Source organism: Sceloporus undulatus, chromosome 6, assembly GCF_019175285.1.
Source record: "Sceloporus undulatus isolate JIND9_A2432 ecotype Alabama chromosome 6, SceUnd_v1.1, whole genome shotgun sequence".
Taxonomy (NCBI): Eukaryota; Metazoa; Chordata; class Lepidosauria; order Squamata; family Phrynosomatidae; genus Sceloporus; species Sceloporus undulatus.
Window position 1 is genome coordinate 47240123 of NC_056527.1, and position 26546 is coordinate 47266668.

Here is a 26546-nt window from a genome sequence, read left to right on the forward strand (position 1 = left end):
TGGTGTCAAAGGTCGCAGACAGATCGAGGAGGACAAGGATAGAGTAAAGACCATTCCTCCTTGATCTGTCTGTGGCCTTTGACACTGTGGATCACTGTCACTTAGCTGACTTACTTTCTGACTTTAGCTTCTCGGGCTCCGTTCTTAGTTGAAGATATGAGATGTTATCTAGTGGTGACATTATTCCTATTGAGGTGTTCATTTCTCTACACCAGTAGGGGCACTTGGAGACTCTCATTGTCTTTCTGTTGCCAGGAAAAGTCTGAAAAGGAGCTGTGACTGTGGTTCAAAATGCATGGTTAGAAATAATCCAGTTTGAGACTGCTTTAACTGCCCTGGTTCAATGTTAGGGAATCCTGGGAAGTGTAGCTTTGTGAAACATTAGCTTTCTCCATCAGAGAGTTCTGATGCTACAGCGAACTACAATTCCCAGGATTCCTTAGCACTGACCCAAGGTAGTTAAAACAGTCTCCAACTGGATTATTTTTGCACTATGTTTCAGACCTATGTGAAAGAGAATACACTGAAAACTCCACCTGGCCTGTCTACTATATACTGCTGTGTATTATATTGAGCTTACAAACTCAATGAATGATTATTATTAGTAGTATAAAAGACTGTTACTTGTGCAAGTAATCCTACTCGTATCATCATTTGGGGTTATAAAAAGAAAGCACAACAAATATTCTTAATGCTTTAAATAAACTCTTTTCTCTGCAATTTAATTTTGTGAACAACATGCCTGAATTTTACTAAATTTTGGCCATCATGGTTAAAATATGAAACAGTGCCACCATTCTCACATACTGCTGATGATAATGGATGGTTGGTCAACAAGACTGATGTCTTCAGAATGCTTTTATGGGAATATTACTGATCATTAAGATAAATACTCATCATTAGCAGAAGAAACCCAATGAACTAACGTAAACTAAACTACAAACATGAAAATGTTAACACTTCATTCATTACAGGTGCGCTTTTCTATTTTCAGTAAAACACCTTCATTGCCACTCAGCCCTGGTCAATCCAAGCAGGTTTCAGTAATTATATTTTCACTAATTAAAACATTTCAGCTCATTGGAAATGACTAGAAAGCTGTTACATAGTACTCAGTGCAACCCATACACAATGCTGCAAAAATCAAAGACATTTAATCAATTTTATTCTAATCACCTTATATTTGCCTATCCCTGTATTGAATTATGGGCTTTTAAAAGTATAAAAAGACAATCACAAGCAGACAGTCTATACTGGACAGCTACTGCTTCCCAATGTATGTCCACCACATTTCAGGAGTTTAAGTATGTCTATCCCCCCTTCACATTTTAAGTACAAACACAGCTACATGTAAAGTCATAGCATTCATTATGAAACTTATCCTTTTGATGCTTCTGTATTATTTTTGTTTTATTCAGCTGTTTTGGGGTTTTCCATTTTGCACTCACCCATGTTCAAGTTAGCCACTTTTTATTTTAATGGAATAGGAGGATATAAATTTTTAAATGAGTACAGTGGATCCTTGTTATATGCTGCGGTTTGGTTCCAAGATCCGCCGTGTATAACAAAATCTGTGTATGCTCAAGTCCCATTAAGTATAATGACATAGCAAAATGGTGTCCCTAATAAAAAATGGAACATCAAGGTAAATTTATACTTTTTTGGAACATTTTCAAACCGTGTATGCTTAAATCCGTGTATAACAAATCCGTGTATAAGAAGGGCCGACTGTACTTTAAAGGGACAGAAATCACAACCATAATGGCACTGTCTCCAGTGAATACCCTCCTCATTTCAGAAGGCAGATGGATGAGACCTCAAGTGCTTTATTTGACATCAGGCAACTTTATGAAATTCAATATCTTAAGTATCATGCTGTCAAGCTATTTGGAACTAAAACCAGAATTCTGAATAATGGGAAACAGAATGGAAAACAAGATACATTCCATATCTACAGAGAACATAAACAGAGGACAAAATACCCTTCATATGTACAATTCCAAGTAATAAATATTCCTCTGTATACTGTGCTGCTTGTGTTTCTGAATAGACTTCATATATCTCTTATATACAGTGTTCTAATACTGTACTTTATGCGTTCAGGCTACACCTTTCTGGACACACTGCTACTGACTGATCAATCTAAGATATTTCTAGGCAAACTATGCCATTTGGTTCACCAAATAGAAGCTCTAATATCTAACAGCTGAACACTATTTGCATGTCCAGGGGGCACATCACTACACCAAGGAAGACACAACACCAAGGACTGGAGCACAGCTGCAGTTAGTTGGCACAAGCACAGCTGCAGTTAGCTGGCACAAGCACGGGGTAGGATCAGGCACTGGCAGGCCACCTGCTTCCCAATGAACCAAACCCCAGTCCTTCACCAGGGAAGGGAAGTGGATCTATGGGGGCTCACCCCACTGGCGTACCACCTAGCTGAAAGCCCCCTCACCTCCACTTGAGTAGTGGTGCCCGCCAAGCCCTAGACCCCAGCTGGGCTGGGCATTAGTGATGCACTTCTCTCCCCTGTCCCATAAAGGGCCCCCGCTCTGTACCCTTTCCAGAGTACTGACACTCATCTCGGATCCCGATCCCATGCTCCACCCACATACATAGTTGTGACAGATAAACAACAGCACAGAACAACATACAAAGAAAAAAGCAGGGAGGGAGGAATGCTGCCAAAGTGCATGTGGTAATATATGCTGCCCCATTGGACCTGAGTGAAGACTACAGCATGTAGGCTTCACTCAGGTCTGTCTGTTCCAGCACCCAATCAGGAGATGAGCAGCAGCCTGCCCCTGATTGGCTGCAAACCAGCCTCCCATGCCCTTTGGCAAGCTGCGGAGCCTCCTGGGAAGTAGAAACTTCCCGTGGCCATGAGGCTGCCCGTTTCTCCTCTGGCCTCCCAGGCCATCAAGTAAGAGCCTGAAGCCTGCCTTTCTCCATCCAGAAGAGCCATTAATCCATAGCATGATTGTCTTGTCTGACCTATTGGTGCCTTTTTAAAGTTGGTCATCCCAAAACCATGAACATAATGTTTGTTCTTACATTGAACATAATTGTAAGTTGGAAATTCAGCCCATTCGCTCAAGGCAGTAAGAACTTGGGGAAATTAGCCTTCTATGCATTTGTTCATTTAGCATTCTTAATTAGTCATCTCATTATTTCCTTGGTAGGTCCATTTCTGCGATGTAATATATTTTCTGGCATAAAAGACTACTTTTTAACCCAGGAAAATCTTCTCAAAAGTCAGGGGTCATCTTATACACCAGGTGTCGTCTTATAGGGTGGGTGCTGAAACTTCTGAGCCGGACTGAAGAATCTGCAGTAGCTGCATATGGTGGGGAGAGCTCAAAAATGGCTGCAGCCACATCCCCACTGTATGCGGCGACCATATGAAAGCAGCAAGGGTGGCGCTGTACAAGTACGGTAGAAGAAAATCTACTCATCAGGATCCGTGGAAAGAAGTGACTTAACGCAGTCCCGATGACGAGTGAGGGGGTGCCTCACCGGGAAGTGGTAAGTGAAAAGTGGAGCAAACTGCAGGCGTCTGGGATGCCCAGGGTATGGAAAAAAGAGCCATGTTTGCACTACTGCTCTGTTAGTCTTTGAGACAGGGAGGGCTGGGCAGGCAGGGAGAGCTGACCAATCCAAGCAGGCTTTATATACAACACATTTTCCTGCTAAATACCTGCATGTCATAAGCATTTGAATTAAAATTACTATATTGAAATCAAATCTGATTTTTTTTCTGGATATGAGACTAGAAGGACTGTGTGTCCTGCCAATTAAGGTTTAATATTGGAAAACAAAGTTCTCTGAACTATATTATCCCACCAAGGACAAAGTTGCTACTTAATTACTTATTCTTTTACTAGGAGCACTGACATATAACATCTGTGCCCCCCCCCCCCCCCCAAAAAAAATTACAGCTGATTTCAGACTGCTGCACTCCTTGTTTTCTTGGAAACTTAATTTCAAGACATTGTGATTGCAGAGGATATTGTCTGCTAAATGGAATTTTTATCAAAAGCTGCCCTATCTCAAAGTAAAACGAGAAACTATAAGCTTCAGTCTAATGGAAAATATTTTAATTATGCAGACATACCACACCCAAGTGTGTTTCTGCCTGTTACTAATTATTTAAATCTTATCCTTTTGATGTAAAGAAAATGGATTCTCTCTATGTCTAAAGAATTCTTTGTTTCAAAAGGAGGGTTTTAATATGATTTTGACATTTTACTCAACCAAATGTACTATTCTGGCATATGTGTGCAAAACAGTAATTTTTTCAAGCTTTCTTTTAAAAAGTTCTATTTCCCTCCCTCCCTCTTTTTTTTTTTCTTTCTTTTCTTCTCCTGTCTTCAACCTCCACATGTTGTGGAATGAGAGTGGAGTGGAGCCATTGTACAATTGGCATAAATCATGACAGCACATGCCTCTTGCAGCATACCACCCACCCAGTTTTGCGTGCAGAGCACAAAACTGGACAGGGTCACATCCTTCCTGAAGGTTTTGTTCTTGTCAGCATGGTAATAGTCAGATAGCATTCACAGCAGACATTTATCTTTGGCTCCTGTGATAAAGTAAGTGCAAAGTCATCCTCTGAGTTGTTCACTTTCCTTACCTTACCAGTAAAGAAACACGGAATTCATAGTAGTGAATGATGTGGAAAGGAGAGCAAAACTATTAATCTGGCATATCATAGCTAGAAAGAAGGCAGTGCCACTTCTGTCCAAGGGTTTTCTCATGGAGGATAGTGATAGTAGGAAAGATATTTGCTATCAAGTGCAAGCACTGATAGCTTAAAAATAAATATTGTGTTCTTCAGTTAAACAGATCAGAGTAAACATATTTCCAGTAACATATCTCATCCTTTTACTGTTCCTCTGTGAGCTATGAAGTTCATACCTCTAATGGTTCATAACAGCGCTGCAAGATAGCCACATCTCAGTTTTACAATAACAGAACATAGGTGTCAATATAGAACAGTTTTCCTAACAGTGATGTTCATGTGACGTTGATGGTAAAAATAATGCTCTGAAGTGGTAGAATGCATGGCCTTAGAAATATTTATTTACCCCAGTCTGAAAGGTCAATATTATGTCTTTGAGTGTGCTGTATGACTAGATATGTATGAAATGTGTGAAATGCTTTTACACATAATCCGCTCGAGTTCTGTGAGCTGCAATCAAGGCATTGGGAAGCTACATTATATGTACAAGTTAACAGTTCATTGACAACAAATTGTATCTGTCATCCATTAATGTAACACATTTACACAGATATTCAATTAGTAGGATTCACAGATGGGCCATAGCATGTCTAGAAATCATGTACAAATTGGCCCTGAGCCAATTAGCATTGTAGTGTCCTTAGGGATAGTTTGATAATTAGGTAAATATTTAAATTAAATTTAGGATTGAATGTAATAACTCAAATCTCCTCTCAGTTCTGCCATTTATCCAATGTACTGTTATAATAATGAGCATCAAATGTTTCCATCCTCCTGGTTTGCCTTTTGCATTTCTATTAATTTTATTCTATTAATAAAACCTATTATTATTATTATTATCATTCTAGGTTGCCTTTTTGCAAATGTTTCTTTCAACAATCTCCTTTTTGCAAGGAAGGGCATATGCAGCACATTCATTTTAAACACAGGTATGCAGGAAAACCTTAAGCAAACCTTTTCCTTGGTCTAAACCCCCATAATGCTTATGACAAAACTGTCTACCTAAACTCCTGAGGTTTGCCTGAATTTCCCAGACCTCTGGATCAGGATTTTGGTGTTCATGTGGAAGCTGATATGGGCAGAGGAGGTCACACCTCCCCCACTTGTGTTGGTTCCTACAATTCTGCTAGCAGAATACAGGTTCAAAATATAATTGTATCCTGCCCCGTAACAATATGATCAATAATGGCAACAATAAGTTTCATATTTTAGAATGTTTTGAACACTTCACATTGACTCAGCAAAATAAGAACAAATCTTATGGACTTGGAAGAGAGCACAATACAGCAGATTCAAATCAGCAGAAGGATTATGGGGTAGAAGAATTTATCACTTGAGCCTGTAAGAAAGTCAAATATTTTTTAATCTAAAAGCCTTCATAGACTAGTAATGTATCATGTCTGTGTATCTATCCTTTGCTAACACAGAAAGCACTTAATTCTGCTAAAGTACAGTACCATAATGCAGGAAAGAGGGTATTATATGCTCTTCTGTCATTTAAAATGTGTTTGTGAAGTATAGATTCACAGTACCAAAATGACTACAAAGCTATCATTAAACTTATATAGGAACATAACATCACCTTTAGGAAATGAAGCCTTTAGGATAGAAACTGTAAGTCAAACATTCAAGGCTTGCAGGTGTGTAAGGGGCTAATACTCCTACAGCTTGGTGTGATAAAAGATCGATCTTCCTGTAATGCATGTATAAAAGAATTGGCAAAACTGGAATTGTGGAAGAGAAACCCAAAAAGAAAAGCAGAGACAATAGACACCAAACAATCACATCCATTATTTTACTTTAACCAAAAGACAAATGTGAAATAATACCATATGAGCTCCATTGGGGAAATACATATACACACACATTATATCATGCATACATTTTTTCCAAAAAAAAAAAGAGAGAGAGAGAGATAAATTGTGTACTTACATCTGAATTAAATCTTAATTGGCAGATGTTGCACGATATGATTTGCTTTCTTCTGTGAGGAAGAGGTACCCCAAATGTATGATTTATTACAGCTTTTTGAATTGGGTCCATCTGAAACAAAAGGAGAAGAAAGAAAAGTGTTTCTGTTCTCTTGAAATTGTGTCAGTTGTACTAACAAATGCAATCTCCACACTTCCAAAGTCATTTTCTACATTGAGAGTGATATATGTGCAAGTATAGATACATGTGCATATATATGTTGGTGCGTATACATATAGATCAGGGGTGGGCATTGTGTAGCCTTCCAGATGCCACTGAATTGCAACTCTCAGCATTCATCACCATTTACTATGCTGTCAGGTGACTTGTAGTCAAGCAATATGACCATTTCGACCACTACTTCACCACTTTGGCCACTAATCATATTATAAAGGTAAGGTAAAGGTATTCCCCATTGACAAGGTTGTCAAGTTGTGTCCAACCATAGGAGGCAGGGCTCATCTCCATTACTAAGCCAAAGAGCCAATGTTGTCAGAGACTATTCTGTGATCATGTCACCAGCATGATTACACAGAATGTTGTTCACCTTCCCACCAAAGTGGTACCTACTTGCATTTGCATGCTTTTGAACTGCTAGATTGGCAGAAGCTGGGACTAGCAATGGGAGCTTACCCCATCATGCGGCACCTGGGCCTTAAACAGCTAACCTGCAGATCTTGCAATCCACAGAATCAGCAAAATTTCTCTATAATTTATAATTCCTCTATAATATATAGAAATTCCTCTATAAATTCATATTATAGAGGAAGAAAAAGAAAGGAAGGAAAGGGAGCAGGAATCTTTTTTAAGTGAAAATCAAATATTGAAGAAAAGTGATATTAACACCTCTGAAGATACAGTTTTGAACAAACATAGCAAATTGCTAGATTCTAAAGAAATAAAGTATTGAACATTCTGATATTTCTGATATTAAAGAAATAAAGTATTGAACATTCTGATATGTTTCTTAACTTTAGAAACAACAGTTAATACTATGGGCCTGTGAGTCTTCTCTTTCTTGTTTCAGTGTCTATCAGCTCCTTTAAACACAGTGAAATGCTGTATCTCCTCCACATATACTGACATCGTTCATTTCATTTGTTTCCCCTCTTCTCCTTTTCCTTCTCTGCATCATCAAGTGGAAATAATATACTGAAAGTATGTAATACAGAAAATCACACCCTTCAACTGTCCCAAATTGGCAAAGACTGTCCCTGATTAGTCTTTGCTTCTTCATACATAAGCAGAAGGATAGGGGTGGAAAAAGACACCATCAGTTGTACTACTACATATGTCACAAAAGGTTTTTCCATTGAAGGCAAAACTGTAGTATGGTATTCTAAATATGCTGGCATTTCAATGAAATCCACTTGCAATGATATGGTCATTTAAAAACAAAAACAAAACTTATTCGGGAAAAGAAAATGGAAAAAAGCAGCACATGAAACACAAAATACAGCGGACCTGAATTGATATGTTCTTCATCCTCCAAAAATGTGATCTAACCATAGTTACAGAAATTGTTGAAGTGCTAGGACCTTTTGATTAGCAAGGACGATGGTGCCATCTTCATCCACACATCTGCTATTCTCACACTAGACTAAGAGTAGCTGTCCCAGCAAGCTGCAAATATACTGTATTATGAGTTACCTGTGTTCTAATCCAGAATATTTTGTGGCGGCACAGTCTGCCCTCTATATCCACTCATTCTTTATTCACAGATTCACCATCCACTGCTTGAAAATATTTTTAAAAGTACAAATTCCAAAAAGCAAACTTTGTTTTTACCATTTTATATAAGGGGCGTCGTTTTACTGTCCCACTGTATATAGTGAGACTTGAGCACCCATGGGGGGTGCTGGAACCAAACCCCAGAGGATGCCAAGAGCCCACTGTAGCAGCACTGGTCTTGAATGGACAATCAAGAACCGACAGCTTTACAAAATATCTGCTCTTGCTGGATATTAAAACGGCTATAACTACTGTATTTTGTTAAGTGCATTGCAGGAATGGCTAAAGGACAAACTTCAGAATTTATCAGACATTGTTTTCTTTCGAATAACTTAATGACAAAAGGGTAGACCAGAAATGAAACTTCCAACAAATGACATAAATTGCTTGGCACTGACTCTGACTTTATTTATCCCTGTTTTTGAGCTTTACCTGAAATACCCACACAAAGTTTACCCTGAAATGGAGGCAAGAATACTGTCCATTCAAGATTAAACAGGTAGCCTGAAAGTACTCTTAAAATGTACAGAATGTAATGAAATCATGTTGAAGCAAAGCCTACTTTTTATAAGCTCTAAAAGCTGAACCCATCATCATCTGTTGAACACATGACACAATATGAAACCCTAGGAAGGAACAAGAGCCTTTGTAGGTCATGCACTATAAATATGACACTATGGATCATTTATTATTATGGAATCCAGCTTTCAATTCCAGGAGATGCCATCCTGTATCCCTTCAGGATAATCTTCTGAGTTCACCTAAATCAACCCAAGCAGGTTTTTAAAAATCCTATACCAGAAAGAAAGAAAGAAAGAAAAAAGGAGCAGCAACAGCAGCAACAGTTTCCACTGTGCTTTTGTACAGATCCTTGGGATTCTACCAGCAACACAATGGATCTCTAAATGTGAACCTCATGATTTCTGCATGTTGTTCTATATGCAAAGAGGTTTGGATGGTAGCCAAAGTGATTAAGAAAAGCTGGTTCAGCTGCAGAAATCTCTACCCTGCCAATTGCACTTTGATACAGCAAGTCAGAATTACTTTTCCAAATATAACTCCATAAATCCCAGTTCCTAATGAAGTCAGGGCAGACAAGCAAGAGTCAGAGCTTTGGAATTATATTTGGCTCTAGCAATTTTTCCCCTGAGTTTTCTTTTAGAACTGGCTGCTAACCCATAAAGTTCTAAATAAATATTAGATAAGCTGCCCAACCATTTCTTATAGGAAAAGGAGAACTGGCAGAGGGATCTCTTGCTCTCCTGCATTCAAATACACATAAACACACAGCATATTTGTGAAGTCTAAGAAGAACCTGTTTGGATTATAGAAGCAAAACAAAAGAAAAAGGACTATCAAAGTAGAGAACGTGGGAGACTGTCAGATAACACGATAATGCTTGATTACATACTTATTTTAGACAGAAACTGTGGTGTAGTAGTTTGAATGTTGGACTACAACTCTAGACACGTGGGTTCAAATTCCTGCTCACACATGGAAACCCATTGGTTAATCTTAGGCAAGTTACACTTTCTCAGCCTCAAAAAAAGACAAAGGCAAACCCTTTTGGAACAAATTTTGCCAAGAAAATCCATGATAGGATAGCTATACATAGGAAACAAGTTGTATGTACACAACAACAAGAAGAACAATGAATGTTTTAATTGTACTATTATAAAACTGTTTTATTATGTTTAATTTTATGTTTTAATTTGTTTTTAATAATATGGCCAGTATGCTAAAACGTTAACATAAGCCTGTTGTATGTCTTGGCTACTGTGTGCTGATGTTGGTGCATATGATGTCCAGGTTTCCTCATGGTTTGGGCCATCTCAAAATGGGTAGAAAAGCATCAGTCCTTCCTTATGTCTGGAGATGTGTAGAACCCCCACAGGTAAGGATTCCAGAAATATCTTAAGAACAGCCCAGCTCAGTAAGGCAGTCTGATCTGTATATGGACTCTAGACTTATTCTTTTAATCCCCTGAGTTCTTTTGCCATCCATTCTCTGTACAGATTAAGTCTCCATTATCCAAAATTATTGGAACCAGAAGTGTTTTGGATTCTTCAGATTTTAGAATATTTATATATACCTAATGAGGTATCTTGGCAATAGGGACCAAAGTCTAAATTCATTTGTGTTTTACATATACCTTATACAAATAGCCTGAAGGTAATTTTATACATATTTTTAATAAAGAGAATGAAAGAAAGTTTGTGAACACTGAACCAGCAAAAAGCAAAGGTATCACTATCTCAGCTACCCATGTGGACAATTTGGGAGCATTTTGGAATTCTGGATAAGGGATGCTCAATTCTCTCTCACACTCTTCTCTTTCTTATTAATCTGAAAGGTGCAAGATGTTTCTTGAGGGAAAGATTTGATGCATGCTCCCAACCTTCTCACAAATCCTTGTTTCCAGGCAATGTCAGCTATTCTGCATTTGTTCTGCTGTAGCAGCACACCAGCTGCTGGGGGATGCAGTATTTGATGTTTACATGGGAATTTCAGGAGCTCAGTATCTTCTGGATTATTCTAAGGGCATTGGAACAACTTATACTGAGTTAGTACTCAGCTCCAGTTTTGGTCAGGCAAAACATGTAGAGGATATAGGAATGCATAAAATATCACCCAGAATATCTACAGTCTTGTAAACAAAAGATATTTTTCTCAGTTTTCTATCACAGTCAGATAAATAATTAAGATCTTGAACAAACAAGGGAGCCAGCTGAGGGGACATGTTCATGAAAATACCTAAATAATGGAGAACGAGAGAGAAAACAAGCTCATATAATTTGCTTTTAAGTACGACTGAAAGCCAATGATGCTACATATTTAAAATGCATGTTCTAGGTGTGCAATCATGAATGGTTCATCCTTTCATAGCTAATTTATTCAGTGTTGCCTCAGTAATTTAGATGAATAATTAGCCAGTGATTTGAAATTCAACAAGTTTACATTTTATTTATTTATTTATGAACTGCTTCTGGCCTTGTCGGTGAAAACATAATGCTGTGAAATGCTGCTTTTCAGACCTCTAAAACATTTCATCTGAACTAGTAAAATCTCTCATCTACTGTCAAGATGCATAATGACTAAGTGCTATATATAATCATGCCTGAATCATTTTTCTTTGCAAAAAACATATTCTCTTTCTGTTGTTCCCTGTCACAGCCAACCCATTCTAAAATGTTCAGTTTATTCAAACCTTAACCTGTTAATCTAAGAAGATTAGTTATGACTGTTGTGAGGACAAGACAATGTCTTTCATAATGAGGACATTACAGGCATTTAAACTATCATTTTAAAGCCCTATGTTTTCACTCCTATCAATGACTTCCAATGCCATTGCTTTTATGGGCAAAAGGAGAAATGAGACAGGAGAAAGAAGTATGAGCAATTCCAGTGCAACCCTAAAACTGGCAGCAGCAAAATTTGAATTTAACTTCATAAAAGCTACATCTGAAGTTATACCTATTAAGATAGGACAACATTACTTGTTACATTTTTAAAGTGAATGCCAACAGTTACTTTAAGACATTATCTATTTCAGGTCTCTGGAGGAACTGATTAGGGACATTTCTAAGGATTTTTTTTATATGCTTACTTGCTTTCTTTCTTTAAAACATGATTTAAAAACTCATGTGTTACTAACTAGTAACATAGTATGTTATTTTTAAAAGAAAAAAATGCATGTAATGCCATTAATGTTTTTTCCCAAATAAATGTAACTATGTTCATTATTAAAATAATTGTAATATATAAACAAGGGTCTAAATTTAATTGTCAGTCACAACTAGGGCAGAATTACAGAACTGTACATCAACATGCCCTGGTGTTTGACCCATGACTTATCCATGGGCAATATCAAAATCCATGATTTTGGCCCCCAAAATTGCTGTCGACTTATAAATGAGTATATACAGTACTTACATCCTATGGGTTCAATGGGCCTGTTCTAATTGAGATTAGCCACTGGATTTTGGCCTATGTCTGTGAAGTAGTAACAAAAATACTTCAGAATAGATGCTCCTTCCCTCAGTAGAAAAAAATTCAAAAGAGACTGAGTATAGTCAATAACTTTGAATGTTGACTGACTGTCGGTGGTGGTGCAGTGGGGAGAGAGTAAATGTGAAAATGGTGGTCCCTTTCACGCTATACAATTATAGCAGTGTGAATGCACTTTAAATTGCTGCATCCTATGGAATCCTGGGATTTGTAGTCCGGTGGTGGCACTAGAGAATATCTCTGACTGGGACATCTAAAAACCCTTCCCTCAACTGCAAATTCCAAGAGTCCATAGTTTGTTGCAATGGCAAGTTAAAGTGGAATCATAGTGCTTTAACTGTACAATGTGAAGGGGATTGATATGTGAGAGGTAATCTAATGGAGGAGTTGGAAATGGAGGAGAAAGGAAGAGCTACATCTCAATGTGTGGATAAGTCATGTCCTCATTCATAGTGAGAACCTATGTGAAAGAGAAAGTTGTTCAAAGGAATCACTGGATAAATACAAAGACCCAATAGACAAATCCAATTACGTGACTGCTGTGAGTCCACCTTAACTTCCATGGTTCCATCTTATGGGATCCCGGGATCTGCAGTTTAAGGGAGAGGTGTTTAGAGGGCTCTGGGGCTTCACCAGACTATAAACCGCAGGATAGTTAAAGTGGAATATAGTGCTATATCTATGTAGTGTGAAAAGGCTTCTTATCACTAGAATTAAACATCAGTGTCTCTCTTCTTACTCCCTAAGGACTGAGCATACTAGGTGACGAAGTATGCTGGCTGGCTTTGTGAGGGCAGGAAGGGGGAATGGGTTGTCTGGAACCCTGAACATAAACACTCCATGATGGAAAAAATTATTGCAGGGTTCCACTTATTTTCTCCTACGGCCATTTCCTTCATTATTCTCTAGTTTGTTCATATTGTTACTTAATGTTACACTCTATATTTTAAAAAAATAGCTGTAATTCCCACACTTTCAGTTTTACTTGAACCTTCAGTATACCCCAGTCTGAGCACATTAAAAACAGAAAACATGCATTCATCAGTTATCAAGAATTGGATTATTAGACTTGTCAGCCACATTTCTCTTGGTCTATATATTTCAAAAGTACAAAAGCATTATTTTCTGTGGGTTTTTCAGGCTATGTGGCCACATTATGGAATAATTTATTCCTGACATTTCACCTGCATCTGTGGCTGGCATCTTCAGAGGGTGGTGGCATGGGCATGTGTGCAGTATATATACTTGTGCGACTCTTGATTGGGAAGAAATGATTTACATTCTAATCTGTGTGTTGGTCTGTTGTTGACCAACACACAGAGTGGTCAACAACAGACAATGGATTGCTAATTAAACAGACACACATCCACCATGCATACCCTTCCATCCTGAAGCCTTGCCATTCAACAACAGACCAACATAGAGATTAACATGTAAATCATTTCCTCCCAACCAAGGATCATACAAGCATATTACACAACACACTTCCATGCCACCACCTTCTGAAGATACCAGCCACAGATGGAGGGGAAATGTCAGGAATAAACTCTTCCAGAAAGTGGCCACTTAGCCTGGAAAATCCACAGAAAAATATGAATGCTGGCCATGAAAGCCTTTGACTTCACAAAAGTATGACTTAGAGCCAAAACAGACAGCCCTAAAGGGGCAGTGCCACACCACCTCTTTGTGCATCAGATTGGGGCCATGACACATCGCAGCTCTGATCTAACATTTTTCCAACGCAAAAAGGAGTGGCAAAATGCCGCTCCTTTTGGGTTGAAAAAAAAAGCTTCCCTTTCTGCCATGGTGGTGGCTTTTCCCTGTTTCTGTGGCGCGGCACATGTAAACACCATGCCGCAGAAACACCGTAACACCGCCCGCTGTCTGATCAGCAGGATGGCATGACACCAGCTTAGGGGCAGAGTTGGGGTTCTGGCATGCATACGCCATGCCCCCATGTCACCCCAAGGCTGGCTCTCATTGCTGGTCTGTTTTGCCCCTTAGTTTCAATCTAACATGCAGAAAAATGAGGTGCAGAAGCCTAACTGCACCAGTTCAAGTAGCAGAAACATTTTTAAATACTTCCTGCTTTCTTGCAGCAGGTAAGGTACTGAGTTAGACATTTTCCTCCTGGTATACTAATAGATTCCTACTGGGCCATTAAAAAAGGGGGTGATTCAATATGCAATTTGAAGTGGTACAATCAGTAGTCATAAAAGCATTGTTTCTCCAGACATGTCAGATTTCCATGATCACATTACCATCTCATTCTGATAAATTTATAGACCCAGTGTAAGAAAATAAATGTAAAGATTTTTGAACATTTCAAGCACGTAAATATAATTACTATTATATATTTTCATCACTTCCTTTGTCTCAGTCTGTTCCAATTACTTTTCCTTCTTACCTGATTTATTTCTCACTTAAGAAATATTTTCTAATTGCTATTTCCATCAAAAAGATTTTGGTGTATTATTGCAGTGTAAAATGCTAGTATAAAAGTATGGGATGCATTCTTAATTTAAAAATGGTTAATGATAAAATGGTTTGAATTATTTCCTCTTAGCTTACAGTTGGTTTCAGTGAACCATGGGCTAACTGGGAATAAGTCCTGAATTTCCTCTCTGAATAAATACTCAAAATAAGCAACATTTTCCTCTGCTTTGTTTCTTTTAAAAGGAACCTACTTTCATGTGGTTCAGGAAGAAGGCAGTTCGCAAAGTATGCTGCTAGAGTATTAAGTTTTCACAGCAGGCAACAGCCATATTAGGAAAACAGCGTCTTCCATTTCCATTTTTCTCACTAAGAGATCTTATGGAAATTCAAGAGGCCAAAGATTGTTGAAATAAAAGGTTAGGAGATATCATAAAGTATTTGAAGAGACCAATCCTGTAATCTAAGAATTGCTAGTTTACCCACATTTGTTTTGTTTTGAGTTATAAATGCACTGAAATGCTACCCCGATGCAATCGTAAACTTGAATATTTAAAATAAAACAAAACTTGGGGGGAAACCTCCACTTTTTAAAAGAATTTCCTAATTTTATAAATCTCCCTTCTCCTCTCTCCATCGCTTAGCAAGAAATGGTGGCACATAGAGCTGTGTCCCTTTCCCTCTTGGCACCCTGCAGATTGTGCCAGTGGGCACTGCCCAATTAGTCATAGCACATGTGGTTCTTCATGAAATCCCCAAGCATCTGTACTCATTTTTAAAGAATGAAAATCTGCCAAGTAAAAAACATTAAGCATGTTGACATTAGCCTTACTTTAATTTTCCAAATAGGATTAAAGAAATACACGAGATGGAGCAGTAGAGAGGACCCAGTTTGTCACTGTTTCATCACCCGCCTTGAATACAGGGTGACTTTCTGAAAGGAATACCAACTTCTCTTTCCATAATTTGGAGTCCTCAGAAAATAAGGCTCGAAATCAATGGAGAAAAGCCTTCATGGACAGAAGAGGGTTTTCTTTTCAAAATGTGTCTATCCCCATGTAGAAAGCAATAAAGGTGTATAAAGGCACTTGGATACCTATTCTTGCTCTCATCCTTGCAATTAAAAAGGGAATGCCTTTATAAAGGCTAAATAATGCTACAATTAGGGATAGAATAGGAAGCTTATTTTTACCTAGGCCCAGAGTACTGAAAAGTTACTTTTTAGTCTAAACTTCCCAAATCCCCTAGCATGGTGGTTGGGGAGTTCTGTAATCCAAGAAATATTTTTTTCATTCTTTGCTTATGCTTTCTGATTGTTTTAAATTTAAAATAGAAACACAGATTAAAAATAGGATTTCTGTTCTGTTACGCTGAACAGAAAACAAAATAATGAAATGGGTAATGGCATTTTCATAGAAAACTTACAAATATATGAATGTATGTCTATTTCCACATGGAGACATGAACTCATAGAATATTAAGTATGAAATAATAAATCAACATATTTTATAAATATTACAGGAAACAACATATCTTCATAGAATACATCTTCAACAAAAGGCATCAACTGAATTTTCAGACATAACTGCTCTTTCAGGTAAATTCAGTACCTCCAGAACAAGGTTTCAGTGTTGTTGGCACTGCATTAATTATATCAAATGTCATCAACACTTGAAAGTTCAGTGCTGAAAATGAACCAAGCATCAACTCCACAAATTTTAGTGTTTGTATTTGAACCAGTCTCAAGATTCTGTTTTTCTGGTCTACATATTCCAAAAAGTTATAATACAAATTAGGATTATATTACATATATTAAGTTATATATGTCTTCCCTTGGGTAACTTAAATTTGAAAATTAAACAAGGGATTAAGGAGGGGGAAACGAATGTGATAGCTAACTATGAAAGTTAGAATACTAAAATCTGTTATAATTAGATTCATAGGAAAAGTAATCTGAAAGCTACCACCATCAACCAGTAGTTTTTTAAAAAAATAATTGCACAGGCTTAGTCACCCAATAAAGTAGATCAATCCGTTACAGTTAATTGTTTTTCACATGCCTGTGTTGTTTGTCTGCTTATTTCAAGGGGTTACTAACTTCATATGCCAATTAAACTGTATGATGGGTCACATTGTTTCATGCCTCTTCCATTAACTTGAAGGGGCTCAACATTCAAAGGAAAGGGAGAAATGTGAAGTCAAAGCTTTCATGGCCAGAATCCATTGTGTTTTGTAGGGTTTTTGTACTATGTGGCTGTGTTCTGGAAGAATTTTTTCCTAAAACTCTTCCAGATCACAGCCACAAAGCCCGAAAACCCAACAAAAATGAAGGGGAGAAAGATTTCTGGCCATTAGTTTCCATTCTGAGGAGTAAGTATGGATGTGATCCACCACAATGCAAGATCCCTTGCATACTGATCCTCACAAACATGGCTCTGTCTTTGAATTCTATCACCATCTTAACGATGGTTCATCATCACACAGCAATAATGTTGTGAAAGCACAAGATCTCTAACATGTATAAAAATTTCAGGGGGACAAACCCCAAATACTAGTTTATTCTGACCTGCAACTAATTATATGTAAAAATGCCAGTATCTGAGAACCTGGATGAGATGACCACAAGCTAAAACAATCCAATTTAAAAGCCATACTGCTGAATTAGAAAACATCTAACCTACAATGGCACTTTTATCTTAAGGTTTGTTGTCCAAGTAATTATTAATCAATGTAAGAGATTCTTTTTTATTAACCATTGTGCAATGAAGAGTGAAACCTCAGTACAGTAGCCTACACATTCCATATAGCCCTTTGGTTGATGCAGTGAGGATTCTGGGACCCAATTTGAACACCTCAACGAACTGCAACCACAACAACACTTCTCTAGGCCAAAATACTGCTAATAATCACATTCTGAGGGGCAACATGAGTGATGGAACCATTTCTGGTCACACTAAATGCTTGCTGTGGAGGTGCAGTGTGGCCAGAAATGACATGGTGTGGCCCCCCAAATCCAAGTGTACCCATCCCAATGAAGAACTTGGTTACATGATAAAAAGAATGGAAAAAAATAAAAATACACTGCACAAAGAATTTGGGATCTCTCGGACAATCAGAAACACAGATGGTGCTAACATGAGGTATCAGAGAAAAGTGATAAATGAGAAGCACTGAGAAAATAATAAGGGAATGGAATGATCACATCCACCAAATCACTAACCAGCTGAAACTCCTTATGAGTATAACTACCTTGTAAATCCACACTACTGCTTGGCATGTACTCCAACTGTAGGTCACCAATTTTGCTATTAAAAATTGCTATAAAAACATTCATCTCCTGCATATGTCACACAGTCTCTTATTATGCTTGGACAGGACACAATTATATCCATTTTATCTCACTTCAACCATTCTGGATCCATTCTATAGGAACCCTGGGATTCACAGTTTGATGGGGTTTGTAACCTTATGAGGCAGTTAGATTCTCTGCCAGGGAGCTCCACTTTCAAACCCAATAATTCTCTAGGGTGCAGCCATGGCAGTTAAAGTGGAATCACAGAGCTATAGGTATATAGTATAATGTGAAAGATACCTTGGGTGTTAATGAATGATAGAAGGGAAAACACTGGGGAAAGTGTAGCTCCAGCCCCCTCATATTATCATAGGCTTATTTCTCAGAGCTTGGGAAAATGCTATGCAATTCTCTAATCTGAAAATGTCTTTCTACTGACAAGGCATTCTATCCTCTTTGTTCTCCTGTTGCACCATCAACATGTCTCAAAGGTAATGGCATCTATCACTTAAATATAATGCAATATGTAATTTTGTCATGTTTTACCAGAACAGGTTGAAAAGAAGTCTGATTGTTCATTCTTCTGAATTCTATGTACTTTTTATATGAAGGTGAACTGTACTTTTGTTGCCTGCATGTGAAGCCAGAGCTAGCAACAATACAAACAAACAAAATTTATCATGAAACCCTGAGGATGAGTTGCAGCGTGTCTAATTTTGTTAAAAGCATGCTGTTTCCTGGAGAGACAAACTTACAGTATTTGAACTACAAAAGAGGTTCAAAATAGAAATAAAACTATCCAAGGATTATTTAAAGCCAACCCCTCTGTATGAAACTACCCCCAAACCATGACCTTTAATAAAACGAAAATACAATAATGCCAATACACTCTCAACAGCTTCACAGAGCAAACAGTGTATCTCTTGCCACTGCTATCTAAAACATTAGGACTGGAGATTCCTACCATTTCATACAGGCTTTGGTTTTTTGTGGGTTTTTTGGGCTATGTGGCTATGTTCTAGAAAATTTTCTTCCTGACTTTTTGCCAGCATCTGTGGTTGGCATCTTCAGAGATTCCTACTATTCCTACCACTGGAGATTCCTACCATTTCATACAGGCTTTGTTGGAATAATCTATTCTCTGCTGTAAAGCTGTCTTCCATAATAATTATTGTGTTTACAGTGGGGTAAGAAAAGGCCTTGGCTATTGCAATCATTTACAAAGCCATGTTTATATATTATCTCTGAGTAATAATATCAAGGACTATTGGGTACTGTCAAGTATTTGGTTAATTAGTTGGGGAAAAACCAGCTGGGAATTAGTAGCACATAGGAATTCTGTAAGCTTGAAATAAGAGAAAAGGCAAGCTTGTGGATCACAAAAGAGGAAAGGCTAGCTTGTGGATCAGAAAAGATGATTTCATGAGCATCCTACATGGAGCTAATATTTCTAATTTGGACACAGCACACTGTCATTGTGTCTATCTTTTCACCCACAATGGTAAGCGTACAAGAAGGCAACATCCCTTTCTTAAGCATGGTTGGGACCAGTGGCATACTAAAGATGGGTATAGTGCTCCCCCATCCCCTAGGCACCACCAATAATGAGGTATATCATCACTGCCTAAGGAGCCTTTCCAGTCATCAGCTGAAAGCATATGTTCTAGTCCAGATACTTCAGCCTGGGCAGCCAATTATCAGAAACTGTTGCTTTGTGCTCGCATGACAGGCTAGAACGGCAGGAAGGAGGGAGGGAGGGCAGGTGGGCATACAAAGCTCACTTACTTGCTTTCTCACCTGTGCGCGCACGTGCACGCGCATGCGCGCACACACACACACTATATCCTTGTTATCTTGGCAGTCTATTAAGGAGCACTTAATAGTGCTGTGAAGTGACAACACTGATTTCTTTTTCCCCCTCCTTATTTTAGCAATAGCAATAGCATTTTCATTTCTATACCACTTCATACTGCACTAGGTAGTCTCTAAGTGGTTTACAAGGTGTAAGTTAATTGACACCAGCAAGCTGGGTGCTAATTTTAGTAACCTGGGATCAAAACACACAACCTTATAGCTGCAATACTGGCTGCAGTATTGGCATTTAACCACTGTGCCATCAGGGCTCCTACCTTTCTCCAGTTTCCCATGACCTTTCCTTCCATTCCCCAAATTCTGGTTTGTAAGGAAAGCTGGAATGTGAAAGTAGCATTTTTGGAGGCTCTGCGAACTCTTTACATTTATTTAGAGCTGATCCGTATCCACTGGTTAAAGCTTTCATATTTGTTTTTTTAAAGGAAGCTGACTGCCCATGGGCAGTTTTGCATAGCTCAATCTTATGAATTTTGATTAATCAAGACAGTCCATTGGTGCTTACTATCAGCTTGATGTGCATGGGAACTGGCAACCTTTAAAATCCTAAATAAAGGAAACCAGAGCTTGTAATGTGGAAAGAAGATCACCACCAAATCAAACTGAGACCCCAAATTAGTTAAGAAGTCAAAAAAGTGTTACACGTCTACTCCTTGCAAAACCACAGCACATTCAGGAAGAGGTCGGTTCCCTATGGCAAAGGGGAATTTATGCATGAAAATTAAATGAATTTAAAGTGAATTATCTTTAGAAATTAAATGAATTATCTTTAGAGCACCATCATGTTACCGTTCAAAAGCTACCAAGATAGTATTCCATCATCGTTGTCATCATCGTAAAGGACAGGAAAATACTTCTTATTCTTATTTGGTGAGGCCACAAGGCTTAGCTGGAAGGAAGTTCAATTAAGGACATATATCAGTGTGGTGCTGAACTGAGGGGAGGCTGTACACGGGAGGAAACGAAGAATACCATCACTTCCACTGGAGGGAGGTCTGCTGCCTCCCTGATTACTTTCTTGCTGCTCTGCATTTCCCCTGCTCCAAACTGTTCCAGGTACTCAGCCAGTTCCTGGCTAATAAGCCAGATAGGTTGACCTGTCCCCAGTGGTGTCACTAGGGGTGCAGGAGTCTATATTGCACTGGGTGACACCAGCACAGGAAGTGACATGGTTACTAAAATAACTATCTATATACAACAGACTCTCTTTCCTTTGTGCCCACCTCTCCAGCACTCAGTATTGGCAGGTGATCAGCTCAAAAGGACTGATCAGAGAAGCAGTGCCGAGACCACTCTTCACCTCCCCACCCACCCCTTTCTCCATTTGACCATCTCCATGATTAAACCAGGCAAGAGATCAGTGACAGCAGAGATCCTGTAAAGACAGCAGGTCTTAAGACGGAATCCCTCACATCCAACTAAGCAGAAAGTGAAAATTGCAGAACATGTGATGTCCTGAGAAATTACAACAAGCTATTGCATTAATGCTCTTTGAGCAGCATGAAGATTTTGCTAATGGTGTTCAATTTACTATGCAAATACTCTGTAATTGCACTTGTTAAAAGTTGGTCATGGTATTCGGCCATTTGGAAAGAGAGAAAACAGAAATGAGAAATGACTGGTACATGATGCAGGTTAATTGTTAAGAAAGATGAGCATCAGGCTTCTCTTCTCATCTACAATACTTACAATGAGACAAAACAGAAAGAGGAAACCTACATCCTTAAAGCAGCATGCCAAAAATCTTGGATTTCTACAATTAGTTTTGCTGTCTAAGATTAATCAAGCATTAATCAAGCAAGCTAATGATGCAAGAAATTACATTTTAATCCAGTCTGAATACAGCGTGTACAGCAAGCTAAGATCTGAGCAGATAAGGAATGGAATTAATGGGCGTCCCTGGCAATCTTTATATCTATCACTTACTAATTAACATTATTCTGTAAAGAATAATTTATGGTGAGAACATATACAAAAGCAACTAGCAATAGCTAACTTACATTGGCAATGTTCTTGACTGACAGTCCTACAAACAGTATCACATGATGTACCTGGATTATTTTGCAAGAGTCCGCCACCTAGCACTGAAATCAGTAAAACTCTTTGTGTATTTATTGGGGAGCAGGTTATCTTCAGCAGCATGAATTTTGTGGGAAATGTCCATGTTCAGCTACTAACTGAAAGCCAAAATAGAAAATGGCATAAAATATTATAATTAAATTAAGAAAGCAAAATGCAGAGTGTTATCTTTGTATACAACTTTGCAAATTTATGATGTTAATACTATATAAATACTGTCAACCCTCGGTATCCGCTGACTTTCCCATCCATGGCCAGCAACCACATGTTGTCCCCAGTGGCAGCTCAGAGATACAGCTGCGCCATCTTTAAGGACAGCCTCTGTTGCCCCTAATGGCAGTGTGCCACTGCTCATGCTCCCCTGGGGACAATGGGGGCAGTTTCCTGATGGCGGTATGGCTGTGTGAACACATTTAGATTGGGGGGGGGGGGTCTGGAATGGATCCCCAGTGGTACTGACTGTAGTCCTTATTGTATTGAGACAACATTTGTATAATTCTCTTTTGGATTCACTGCAACTTGACCTTACAACATGTTATGCTGTTTTTTTAATTGTGACATAAATGTTATAATATATATATATATATATATATATATATATATTTTTAGGATTTAAAGTTAGGCGGGTTATAGACCGCCCATTTGGGGCGGTCTGCACCCGCCCCTTTCCCCGTGTATCAGGGCCTTAGTGTGCAGAGCGGCAGCCGCTGAGGCCCGATCGCCCTTTTCACCTGCGGGGAAGCAGCAAAATGCCGCTTCCCCGCAGCTGAAAAGGGTGTCCCTGGGGCTTCAAGCCCCAAGGACACCCTTGCGGCGGCGGGGAGAAAGAGAAAGGGGCCGTTGGCCCCTTTCTTTAGTCCGCTGGGCCAGCCATCTGAGGCTGCGCCCAGGACACTAAACCGAAACGGAGGCTCCTTCCTGCTCCATGTTCAGGGCGCACTAAGCGCCCTGGCGCGGAGCAAGGATGTCACGTCCGCGCCGCCCCGTCTAGAGGCGGCGCAGCCGTGACGTCCTCACGGCGGTGGCGTATGGAAGGGCGCCGCCATTTAGTGCTGACAGCACGCACTAGAGTTAGGCGGTGCGGAGCACCACCATTTTGTAACCCTGTGCGTGCTTGTCACGCACTAAAGTGCCGGTCTGTAACCGGCCTTAGCCAGTTTAATAAGATGCTTTATATTTCTTTTGATAAAAATGAGAGAGAGGAGTAGCACGTTATCCCCCCCCCCCAAAAAAAAAGGTTCCAAGTACTGATACAGATTATTTGTACTCTTGCTTCTGCCATTTTCCATTTAAGAGGGAAAGGGGAAAAAGTAACTGAAGAGGCAATACAATGTCTTCCCTGCCAGAAAGAGACTGGCTGTAATATCTCCAGCTATGAAGCAAGCCATTATTTGGGAAATAAACTCTTCTTGTTCTTTCCTCATACCTCAGACCTGATAAGAACCAGAAATATCTAAGGCTGGGAGCCTATATGGAGAAAAGACGGCTTACCCCCAGGGTTCCCCAATTCATGGAGAAAAACTGCTGGCTGCACCAGCAGCAACTACAATGGCCTGACAACTGTTGTGTAGTCCACACTGCCCCCTACTGCTGCAAGGAATGCCCCATTGTAACGTAGCATTCATGGCACAAGCTGCACCATTATTTCTCCCCATTTTGTTGCAAATGCATGTTCACGAGCACATGGACACTCCACCAGCAGCTGCCAATCACTCCCCAGCCAGCCAGCCAGCCACTGGAACATTGGATGCCCTACATGACCAGCTGCTCAATGGATCAACTGTCTGTGTACCACCATGTGATGCATCAGCACATCTCTTATGGTCCCTGTTGGACTGGTCAGCTAGGTTATATTGTTATTAATTCCATTGTACCATTAGTAACCTGACATGTTTGTTGTCATTTCTCTACATGGGGTGTGCAATGGGATTGATGGTGCAGCTGCCCACCCATGTAGTTCTGCAAATGACAGATACCAAAAATAATTATGGCCTGCAATTTGTCATTACTGAAATAAAATTGCTCTTTATTCCTTCAGAATATGTGTCACAATTAACATCATTACAGGTAACAAGTTACATCCAATTACTGGTCTACACTAATTAAAATTTGAGGTGAATTATTCAGTTATGTTTTAAAAAGAAATAATACATTAAATAGTTAACCACTGAGTTATATTTTAATCATACTGATGTTCTATTTATCTTTCAGATGTTGGTTGACTAGAAGCACTGTAATTTATCCTATTCAAATGGTTTCAAAACTTTAAAAGTTTAGAATATTAGTGAATCTTCCTTGCTTTTTCTTAAATATGCAGTGATTAAAGAAAAGAAAACCCAACATGAACTGTTATTTTCAATATATACTATAGATCATTAACAGATTAATATTTTTTGTCTGATTCGGGGACTTCTGTGGATTTTGGGACTTGAAGGCCCAAACACATAGAAGATCAAAGTGTGGGAATCACTGAAAAGGACAGAAATGGGGGACTTTGCTCCTTCTGTCCAGATGCCCCTCTCAGTCACAGGTGGCCCACCTGCTGCTAAAGTAAGGTACTTCAAATGAAATATTATCTTCAGGTGCAAGACTTCCGTTTTATCTCTCAGGAATAAATTGAAGTCAAGTAGTTGCAAGAATGTCAAGCGTAAGTAGAAGAATACTTTTATGCTATGGACTAAATTAGACCTCTGAGTTGAATGATGTGATATGAACATTTTAAAACAGAGGTCACAGGCAAAGGGAGAAAATAAGAATGTGGACCACAATTCAAGGGGAAGTCATTTTGGACCAGGGAATGAGTAGAATTTTAGATGTGCTAGACTGCAGCGTTCACCATTCCTAGCCAGCAAAGCCAGTGATGATGGATGTTGTGAGCTACAGTCTAACAATATTTGGAGGGCTGTATGATTTCCGTTCCTCATGTAAAGCTCTAATAAGTAAAGGCTTTTAGTCCTAATGGATGTGTTGATGTTTCTCTCCAAAGATAAAATGTTTTCCAGATTCAGCATTATCCAGTTAAGCTACTTCCTGTTAATCGAACATATTACTGAATTAGAAAGAAACTGCATATATATCCAGGCACCATATGCAGAGATATAAAATGGAAATTTATTGTAATTTAAAAAAAAACTGCTTGCAGCTTGCCATTACATCATTTAGATTCATTAGAAATGTTTTAAAGCATTAGAAATTTATTAAGAAGAAAACAAACAAGAAATAGTCTAAATACCGCTAATATTTGGGTTATAAAACAGAGGAAGTATGTTTAAATGGATAAATGGTGGAGAAAAAATGCACACACATACACAGGTCTTCTACTTTTACCAAAAAGTCAGGTAGTTAATAACCTTTATATTAACACTGACATTCAACTGAAAAATTAGGAGCATAAAACTGTCAAATAAAACAATATACACACACACACACACACACACACACACACAGGCAGAACACCACCAACATCATGGATCATGTTGGATTAGCCCTGTTTATATGTCAAATGGCTTAATAGTTGTTATGCTTTGTTTTCATATTTAACAGAACAGAGGTTAGAGCAAGTGTCACAGTGGAATTGTGGAAATGGGAGTTTTTTGTGCTACCATTCCCACAATTCCATAGCATTGCGTCATGGCAGTTAAAGTATTGTCAAACTGGATTAATGCTGCAGTGTGAATGCAGCCTGAGTCCTTTATATCCCAAACACCAAGGACATTCTGATTTCTTCCATTTTAACTTGAGACATATATCCCAATTTTATGTGGCTTACATAATTTTAGAGGGCTACCACTAGAATTTTTTAACAGCCGCAATGAATGGTTTCAGCTCTGTATAATGCAGTAATGTCTTTCAGTGCTAATTTTGATTTTCTTCTTCACAGTAAATTTTTCAAAATTGGGTTTCTGCCTATTTAATTGAAATGCATAACAAGCATATGTTCTGCTCAAGCAACTGTGTGAAGTTCAAAGTATCATATCTAAACAGTCTGCAATCTCTCATGCCTTCAAGGCACTGCACTCTTGGAAATGACTACTTAATTTGAAGCAAACATAAAACTTTAATTTATTGAAATGTGCTGCTGCTTTTTGATGGAAGGCAATTTCTATGTACCCAGTGGAGAAGGATGTCAAGGCTTAATTAAAAGCAGCCATCCACAAATGAACTTCATCCCTACTAATATTTGCCCCATGTTCCATCTGCAGAGGGAAAAAAATGGATTAAAACCAGCTGAAGTACAGACTATTCACACAATGGGTATATAGTACATACAACTCTTTCTACTGAACAAAAAGTTCATGGGTCCTAAGAGTCTGGAGGTCGCACCAAAGCCACACTCCATTCCTAAGCACTGGAGTGCAGCTTTGGTGCAGCTTCCAGATTCTTAGGATGCATGCATCATTTAAATAGCATACCTCCAAA

General features: G+C 38.7%; 1 protein-coding gene across 3 annotated transcripts in view; it reads right to left on the reverse strand.

The window, feature by feature from the left end:
- ZNF385D (zinc finger protein 385D) overlaps positions 1-26546 on the reverse strand; it is a 443232-nt gene that overhangs the window by 93018 nt on the left and 323668 nt on the right. For all 3 annotated transcript variants that reach the window (XM_042477445.1, XM_042477444.1, XM_042477447.1), the window contains one exon: positions 6677-6787. In XM_042477445.1, coding sequence (XP_042333379.1) covers positions 6677-6787 — 111 coding nt within the window. The remainder of the gene's footprint in view (positions 1-6676; positions 6788-26546) is intronic.